Source organism: Mus caroli, chromosome 12, assembly GCF_900094665.2.
Source record: "Mus caroli chromosome 12, CAROLI_EIJ_v1.1, whole genome shotgun sequence".
Classification (NCBI taxonomy): domain Eukaryota; kingdom Metazoa; phylum Chordata; class Mammalia; order Rodentia; family Muridae; genus Mus; species Mus caroli.
This window is the reverse complement of record NC_034581.1, coordinates 185,798-195,532: the sequence shown is the minus strand read 5'-3', so window position 1 is coordinate 195,532 and position 9,735 is coordinate 185,798. Positions and strand designations below refer to the sequence as shown.

The window sequence follows — 9,735 nt, the reverse complement described above, 5'->3', positions numbered from 1 at the left end:
TGCACTACCACACCCAGCTCAGGGCACTTTCTTAATTAGTGACTGATGAAGGGCGTGCCCAAACTATTGTGGGTGGTGTCATCCCTAGGCTGGTGGTCCTGGGTTCTATAAGAAAGCAGGCTGAGCAAGCCATGAGGAGCAAGCCAGTAAGCAGCACTCCTCCATGGCCTCCGCATCAGCTCCTCCCACCAGGTTCCTGTCCTGCCTTCCCTCAGTGATGAACTGTTACCTGAAAGTGTAAGCTAAATAAATCCTTTCCTCCCCAACTTTCCTTTGGTCATAGTGTGTTTCATCACAGCAATAGAAACCCTAGGACAACCACCTTATTTTTGTGGCAAATTCTGAACCTAGAGCTTTCTAACTAGGCTAGATTGGCTGCCCAGCAAGCCCTCAGGAGCCTAGGATTTCTGCCTCTCCCGTGCTGGGATTACAAACATATACTACCATGCCTGACTATAGGTGCTGAAGATCTAAACTCGGGTTCCTATGTGCGCCACTGATAGAGTCATCTCTCCAGCCCTGAGAAGTTGGTCTTAAATATAGTTTACCATGCACACCAAAAAGTGCCCAACTCCACTCAGTGGTCCTAACTGAGCCTCTTTACAAATGAAAACAAGGGATAAGAAGGCTCTAAAAGTCCTATTTCCTTTTGTTCCCAGGGGCTCTAGGAAGCCAGAAAGGCTAAGTGCCAGAGAGGCAGCTTTAGTGGCAGCCTTGCACACAGGTAGAACTGCATCATCGCCCCACAGAGAAGAGTGGGAATACCAGGAAAGTAGTTTATCAATGAGAAGGAACACTCCACATCTCTTTGAATTTTCTAACAAAGCTCCTAAGGTATAGATGAAACAGGGAGACAGGCTTAGAAAAGCCAAGTGCCCTTTGTACTAAGGTCATACAATTAGCAACCCCCAAATCAGACCCTCCCCAAGTACTCTTCGTAGGACTCTGCGCTGTCTCTCACGTGTGTGTGGGACATGCTGGGGCCAGCAACAGCCTTTGAGAACGCACACTCAGGGAGTAGGACAGAGGGACAAGGCTAAGTCGGCAGAGCAGCAGGTCAGTGGGAGCTGGCAGTCCGACCCAATAAAGCGGCCAGGGTTATTCTGGGTGGCAGGCATAGGGAAGAAGGGGCTGGGGGAAGGGAGTCTGGAATTGGGACACCAGGCATCCATTGCTCCCTTTGCTGCCCAGGCCTACTATGTAGTAAACAGGCTATGGCTGGGGTGCGGCTCTGTAGTTATCCACACCTCCAAAGGACCCAGAATGACAGTTAATATGTTCAGCAGATCCCAGGCTCCTAGGAACCCTGCCCCCAATCGACTAACATCATATCTTTCTCTTTAATATTAAAACCCTACTCCTGGGGCTGGGGTTGTAGCTCAGTAGGTAGAATACTTGCTTAGCATGGACAAAATTCTAGGTGTCTTTCTCAGGACCACATACATCTACCAGGCAGGGGCATACTCCTGTAGTTCCAGCACTCAGGAGGCAGGTCTTTGTCTACACAACAGATTCAAGGTCCACCAGCCAGTCCAGGGCTACATGAAAACCTGGCTTTAAATTCAATGGAAGAGAGGCTAGAGAGATGACTGTGCTGAAGAGCGTTCACTCAGTTCTCCTAGAGGACCCCAGTTTGAGTCTCCGCACCCACACAGGAGCTCACAACTTCAATTCCCACGAATCCAACACTGTCTTTCTAGCCTCTGTGAGCGGCTAGCACAAAACTGATACTGACATTCGTGCAGGCAAAACGCCCATATAAATAAAACAACAGTGGTAAAATGGAAACTTAAGCTCCATTTCAAGGGTGGACACTGTTCTCATTGTGAGTTGTTTCTAGTCACTCTCCTTTCTCTTGAAAATGTGTGTGTGTGTGTGTCTGTGTGTGTGTCTGCAGCTGGAGTTACAGGCAGGCATAGTAATCTGCCTGACACAGGTGCTGGGACTCAAACCCAGATTCTGTGTAAGACCAGCATATACCTTTGACTACTGAGCCATGCCTCCAGCTCCCTGCTACTGCGTTTTCTTACTCTGAGAACAGGCATCCAGCAACCCCTGGACTTCCTGGTCTTCCATACATACCCAGGGCAGCAGATGGGACTTTTCTGTGTCTGCTCCCATTTTCTCTCTCAGCTTGTGCCTGTAGTACCCGCTGTTTGAGGAGCTAAGGGAGGAGAATCCTTTCAGACCAGGAGTTTGGGGCCAGCCTGAGCAATGTACTAACACTGGTCTTTATGCTTCCTTTCTTTCTTTCTTTCTTTCTTTCTTTCTTTCTTTTTTTTTTGTTTTTTTTTTTTGGTTTTTGGTTTTGTTTTGTTTTTTGTTTGTTTGTTTTGCTTTGCTTTGTTTTGTTTTTTGAGACAGGGTTTCTCTGTGTAGCCCTGGCTGTCCTGGAACTAACTTTGTAGACCAGGCTGACCTCAAACCTAGAAATCTGCCTGCCTCTGCCTCCCAAGTGCTGGGATTAAAGGCATGCGCCACCATGCCTGGCTAAGACTGGTCTTTAAAACAAAGTCAAGCCCAACCATTTTCTCATGTGACAAAGTAGACACCAAACTTCAGAATTGTATATATATTGCATGCACATATATTACATTTAATTTATTTTACTTTATGCATTGTGTGTGCACACAAGAGTATTCAGGTTGAGATCAGGAGAATTTGTACAAGTTGGTTTTCTCTTTCCACCATGTGCGTCCCAGGGACCAAGCTCATGTCCTCAGATTTAACAGCAAGTGCCTTCGCCTGCTGAGCTATCTCATCAGACACCAAATTCAAAATGTTTTCAATCCAAGGCTAGTGTCCTTCAACTGCACCATGATGATTTTGCAAAGAATCCCAAGGACTATTATTGCAGAGGCCAAAGTGCTAAAGTCACAGTATAATATCGTGAACTATAAGCTAGGTGCTATGGGCCTTTACCAAGTATATAACCCTTAGAAGGTACTTTGTCTATAAATGTGATTAAAATGTAAGGTTTGGTGTATGTGTGTGTGTGTGTGTGTGTGTGTGTGTGTGTGTGAATTGAACCCAGGCCCTCAAACATGCTAGCTAAGTGCCTATCACTGAGTTTAACCTCTATCCCTAAAAGCAAAACAAGGGAGAAATTAAACAGGCACACTCACAAACTGGCATAATCCGCCAACTCTAACCAAAATATGAAGGTAAAAGAGACAAAAAGAACAGACTTCCCAAATAAGCTGATATAGCCATGTTCAAACATTGTCCCATGGTAACAATGACCCCTTGCTTTGGAGAGGGGCCTGGGCGGGGTGATCCTTGTGGCTGTCATCAAGGGAGGGTTGCTGCTTCTAACAAAAGCTGTTTCCTAAGGGACAGCACAGCCTTAGGTAATTTGTTTCAAACAATGTCTCTCCACTCTGCAGTCTTCAGTGTTCTCATCCCAGAGTCTCCCAGGCCTCAGCAAAGCAAAACAGCCCACAACTTGAACAATGCTTTAGTGGTGAGAGACTGGGCTTTTGTGTTTTCCACTGCCTCAGATTCCAGAGCACCCTCTTCTCACAGAAACCCATGTTCAAGGCCTTCCCCTCCCCCAAGCTCCAGTTGTGAAAGTAGAGATCAAGGGGACAGATGTAGTCTGGGAGATGGGGGGTGGCCACCAGCCCACCCCCTGGGCTTCTCTGTGAACTCTCAGTCTCAGCTAGGGTTTGGAGGAGGAACTATTTTCTTTATTCTAACACTAACAACTTTCAGATATTAAAAAGAAACAAGGAGTGGGGTCTGGGAAGGCAGCTTGGTAGTTAAGAACACAGGCCACTGCTCGTCCCGAGGAGTCCTAGCACCAACACAGTGGCTCACGGGGGATCCTGTGCCACCTTCTGGCCTTTGTAGCCACCAAGAAAGCACATGATGCACAGACATACAGGCAGGCAGAGCCCGCAGGCACATAAAACATAAAATTAAACTAAAGAGACAAAATAATATTTTAAGAATTACCTCAAATGGATGAGGTTGCATGTTCCTGTAATCCCAGCCCTGGGAAGCCTAAGACAGAGGAGCAAGGCTAGCCTGGGCTACATAATTGAGGCCCTGACTCAACTAAGTATGCTGGCTCATGCCTGTAATCCCAGATTTGGGAGGTGGAAGCAGGAGGATCAGGAGTTCAGGGACAGCCTCAACTACATAAAAAGGGCAAAAGGGGCAGGTACACCTGCCTTCATGAGTGCTTACCTCAAACTCACACACAAACACATACACACACAAAGCATGCACTCGTGTTTTGGCCTGGCAACCTGAGTTCAATCCCTGGGACCCACATGGTAGAGAGACTCAACTTCTGTAAGTTGTTCTCCGACATCAAATGGGTCAAGCTCACCTATCTCCCAACACACAGCTAAATGCAATAAAAACTTAAATAAAAATTTAAAAAGAAGGAAAGTGACTAGTTGGCAATTAAAAAATAAAATAAAGTATGTTTTTAAATAAAATTAAGTTAGAATGCAAAGAAATGGGTTTCATGGTGGAACTGTCATACATACATGTCATATGCTGTCCTCATTTGTTTCCTTTACTCAATTAAACAGGGCACATGTCACACATACCAGTAATCTCAGCATGCCTGAGGCAGGAATCTGGAGGACTGAACTCAGGAGCTCAAAGCCAGCCTGAACTACACAGTGAATTTCAGGCCAGCCTTGGCTACATTGCATGACTCTTGTCTCAAGGAAAAAACAAAAACAAATATCCTTTCTCAGTTCCAGATTAAACAGGCACTTAAATGAAATAATGATCTCAGGGCTGGGGGCAGGGAAACATCTGTAAATTATATAATTAGGGAACTGGAAAAAATGAATATAACCTATATAATAGAATTAAATTCTCTCAGTATGAAACTTCCTAAAAATAACCATTGTATGTGGTAATGGAAGACAACGTTTTGCTTTGCTTTGCTTTTTGAGATAGGATCTCTATATACAGGCTGGCCTGAACTTTGCTAAGTAGACCAAGCTGGACTCAATCTCACAGAAACCCTGCCTGTGTTTCCCCAGTGCTGGGATTAAAAGTGTACACTAGCAGACCTGTCCCAAACAGTTGTAATGCACTTAGACACTACCAACCTTGTACTAGCTTCCATCCCAGCTCTGGGGAGGATCCTGCCCTGCCGTGGAAGTAGCTTCCCTGGTTACAGAGAGTAAAGAATCTCCAGAGAAGTACTATCCTTCCATCACTGTATGTATACAGATTTGGTCCCGCTGCAGGAGGCACTCCGTCCACTTGTATGGTCCACCTCTTTCTACACAGCTACCAGCAGAGGGCGCTGCAGACCCAGCTAACTGATGCAGCTGCACATCATGCGCAGACTTCAAGCTCTCCAGGGTAGAAACAGGTGGAATAGCTGAACATCCAGCTGAGAAGCTAGAAAGACTGCATCAGGCCTCTATGGTGCCCAGTCATGACACTTCTCCGTCTTTCCCTCTGGACCACAAGCTCAGAAATGTCTGACTTAACTTCTGCCTGTATTCTTACACAGCAGAGGTGAGCAAATATTAACAACTGTTGCTATTTCTGGCAACCAACACAAGCCCACGCATGTATCCACGCATGTATCCACGCATGTATCCACGCATGTATCCACTAGAACTATCCACTGGGGATGGAGGCGCTTCCCACCACAAGCCCCTCCCCTTACAGGCTTCTTTTCCGTCCTGACCACTTCCTTTGTGGAGACCCATACAGGATAGATCCTGGCAAAACTCATCCATGTGCACCTCTTAATCTACTCCCCAAGCCCCAACCTGCAACAGGGTCTCAAGCCCCTCACCACTCATGACCCCTGGAGAGGCTTGCAAGTCCCTAGGTCCCGACAGACGGCCGCTGGGACTCACACTCCAGCTGGCACCAGTGGCTGGAACCTCCACTGCTCCTCCTCACAGTCCAGGAAAAGGCGGTTCATGATCTTGTTCTTCTCCTCAGGGGGGATGAAGTTCTCAATGATGAGGTACCTGGGGGTGGGTACAAGGCAGAAATGGAGGGAGGGAGGGAGAGATCTCAGAGATCACAGAGGGAACAGGGGTGGGGGTGGGGGGAACAAGGGTGGAAGGGATGCCATTGCCACACAATAATAGAACTTGAAGACCACAGCTTCTAAGGCAAAGACTGTGGGTTATTTTCCACTAGCACTCAGCAGACACTCTTGACAGAGGGAGGTGGAGCCATCAAACCAGGCTGAGGAAGTAGGACAACTTAAGAGCTGGTCTAGCTCATGGCTCCAGGTTCAGTGAGAGACCCAGTCTTCAACATCATCATGGTCAATGTCAACCCATGGCCCCATATGCAAGTCAAAGGTGTGCATATACACACACCTTAGACCCAAAACACGAAGATGCACAAGCTGCATAGCCTGCCTATATGTGCTAACCCAGTAACTGGAAGACAGCTGAGTCTCAAGACAGCTTGAGCTATAGAGTGGGAGGACCCTGTCTCAAAAAACAAACAAACAAACAAACAAACAAACAAACCCAACCCAAGCAGAAATGCAAACAAGGGGGGAGGAATGGACATATGAGTGCTTAGTCAAAATATGGCTGTCTGAAGAGTCTCTTACAGAGGCCCTGAGGGATGAGGGAGACTGTGGGGACCCAGAACCAGAAGAGGAGCCAGCCCTACTTGAGCTTTAGTTCCCGGGTCTGCTCATTCTGCGCCTCCTCCAGGTCCTGCCGCACGCGAATGTACTCCTCGTGTTGGTCCTGGATCTCGGCCTTCACTGCCTGTAGCTTGGCATAGAGCTGTACATGCACAAGTGTGACTCAGCGGAGTTCAGTCAGGACCCAGTCACCCAGCCTGGGCTTCCTGCTCTGAACTCAGAATGGCTGCCTATCCCTATGAGTCTGTCAGGATGGGCTATCTCAAGGGCAGCCGCTGTCCTCCCTGTGACTCAGTCCCTCCCACTCACTGGGACTCACCGATCTCTCTCTCTCTCTCTCTCTGTATCATCAAGTGTTCAAACTGAAAGAGAACTGAGGGAATGCATGCTAGCCTGACATTTTCTTTCTCCCTTTTTTAATTTTTTTTTAAAAACCATTATTTATTTATTTTTAGTTATATGAGTACGCTGTAGCTGTCTTCAGACACACCAGTAGAGTGTGCACCGGATCCCATTACAGGTGGTTGTGAATCACCATGAGGGAATTGAACTCAGGACTTCTGGAAGAGCAGTCAGTGCTCTTAACCACCGAGCCATCTCTCCAGCCCGACATCCTCTTTCTACAGGTGAGGAAAATAAGATGTAGACCAACTAAAAGGTCATAAGGTCATAACTAAATAAAAAAGAGTTGAGCCAGGCCACATGGCGGTGGCCCACACCTTTAGTCCCAGACCTTGGGAGGCAGAAGCAGATGAGTATATTGAGTTCGAGGCCAGCCTTATCTACAGTGTGAATTCTAGGACAGCCAGGGCTACAAGGAGAAACCAGTGCCAATTTGAAAAACCAAAAAATTAAATAAACATAAACAAACAAACTAAAAAGGATGGAACCATGTCTAATTTTGGAGACCCACGGTTAGCGTTGGAGGTAAAATGAGTTGAGAAGATAACCCACTCAAAAGTAAGGGCATGAGAGCCAGCAATGGCTTTACCGTTTCCCTCCTAACCACTGAGTGCTGTACTAGTAACTGCTATAAGGACTGGGCCTGGTCAGCTCGAAGTGGCCACAATAATCATCCTGGGGCCTCCCAGGGCTCTTTCCTGAGTACACTGGAACTTCCTACCCTAGACCCCATCTCAAGTCACAAATGTCCATGACTTCTGCAGGATCCGGGTGACCAGATTCTTGTCCCTTGGTGTGGTGTGTAGGACCTTTTCTTCCTCCCTGGACGAAAGTTTCCATAGCCACATCATATTCCCTGACCCAGCTACCAAAACTAGGATTCACTGGTGACTCCCAATGTAGAGAAGTTAGCCAGGACCATGAGGATGACCACAGAGTACACTGCAAGTGACACCCTGGCACCAGATGCCTGCCCCCCCACCTCACAGTCCAAGCTCAGAGGTTGAACTTTGGGGAGGGGCCTTTGAGACCCACCCTCTTAGACAGCGGCCTGTTTAACCAACTGCACATCTTACCTTCTTGAGTTTCTTGGTTTTAACTTCCACTTCCTGCTGCAGGGATGAGTAGGTACCACGTAGCTCCATGGTCTCTTCATCGCGGAGCAGCATCTCCTGCTGCATTTCCCGTTCACGGCGTTTCTAGGGCAAGGCAGGGCAAGGGGATCACAAGGGAAAACCACGCCCACTGGGGAGGGCTACTGGAGCACAGGGGCTGGCTCAATCTGCCTGTTGTAGCACCTGGCTTGTTTGTGGACACAGACCCAGTTTTTTCAGACCCTGTGAATACAGCTTCTTCAGGTATGGGCCTGTGTGCATGGAGGCCCCAGCCCTAAGAGCCGGCATACCCTGGGGGCATTACCAGTAGCATCATAGTTGACTGGTAACTAACTTGATGACTTAGGAAACAGCCACACAAGCAATGAACTCATCCCTGTGCAAGGAGTCTTGTGGAGGCTAACTGCATGGGAAGCTACCACTTCCTCTCACCCAAAGAGAGACCCTGAGCTGGTACACCCAGGGAAACCAAGCAAGGTAGTGCGGGTTTTGCATTATAATTCCCGGATTCCCAGTCCAACAGGGCTTACACCCCAGCCTATCCAACACATGACCCCAAGGCCATATGCCTCAGAGAACCGGAAGCCAGCAGCCTTACCTGTTCTGCAATCTCCTGTCGCTTCAGTTCCAACATCTTCTGTTGCTCGTTGGTGTGATCCATGATGTTCCGCCCCCCAATGAGTAGCTTGCTTTCCATGGCCTGAGAACACAAGGAGGGGCAGGGTCAGAGACCAGACTGGCAAAGGGCCATAGGATCTCAATTTTGGACTTTGTGTTTGTTGGTCTCAGGGCCTAACCTTAAACCTTCTCTGCAGTGGAGAACAGCAGTGCTAGGATTACAAGCGCGTTCTAGCACATAACTTTATTGGTTTTGTTGTTTTGTTTTCGGGTTTGGTTTGTTTGTTTTTGGGTTTTGTTTTTGTTTTTTTCAGTCAGCATTTGTCTGTGTAACAGCACTGGCTGTCCTGGATCCTGCTTTATAGACCAGGCTGGCCTTGAACTCACAGAGATGGGCCTGCCTCCACCTTCCCATTTCTGGGATTAAAGGTGTGTGCCACCATACATGGCCCTTCCCTTGGTTTTCTGAGAAAGAATCTCACTATGTAATGTTGGCTAGCCTGGTACTTACACTGTAGGCCACGTTAGCCTGGAATTTGTGGCATTCCTCCTGTTTCTGCCACCTGAGTGCTGGGATTGCAGGTATGTATTATCATGCCTATTGACAGTTTAAGATGCTCAGCCCAACTGTGGTAAGACCCACCTTTAACCCCAGCATTTGGGAGGCAGAGGCAGGTGGATCTCTGTGAGTGTTAAGGTTAGCCTAGCTGGGCAGTGTTGGTGCACGCCTTTAATCCCAGCACTTGGGAGGCAGAGGCAGGCGGATTTCTGAGTTAGAGGCCAGCCTGGTCCACAGAGTGAGTTCCAGGACAGGCAGGGCTACACAGAGAAACCCTGTCTCAAAAAACAAAACAAAACAAAACAAAAAGGCCAGCCTAGTCTAAAGAGCAAGTTCTAGGACAGCCAGGGCTTCACAGAGAAACCCTGTCTTAGAGTCTTAGAGAGAGAGAGAGAGAGAGAGAGAGAGAGAGAGAGAGAGAGAGAGAGAGAGAGAGA

General features: G+C 47.8%; 1 protein-coding gene across 2 annotated transcripts in view; it reads right to left on the bottom strand.

Annotated features, from left to right (window-relative positions):
• Positions 1 to 9,735, bottom strand: part of Kif3c (kinesin family member 3C) — a 40,641-nt gene that overhangs the window by 8,367 nt on the left and 22,539 nt on the right. For both annotated transcript variants that reach the window (XM_021179345.2, XM_021179344.1), the window contains 4 exons: positions 8,720 to 8,821; positions 8,083 to 8,205; positions 6,628 to 6,746; positions 5,847 to 5,963 (listed from right to left, as the gene is read on the bottom strand). In XM_021179345.2, the coding sequence (XP_021035004.1) occupies positions 5,847 to 5,963; positions 6,628 to 6,746; positions 8,083 to 8,205; positions 8,720 to 8,821 (461 nt within the window). The remainder of the gene's footprint in view (positions 1 to 5,846; positions 5,964 to 6,627; positions 6,747 to 8,082; positions 8,206 to 8,719; positions 8,822 to 9,735) is intronic.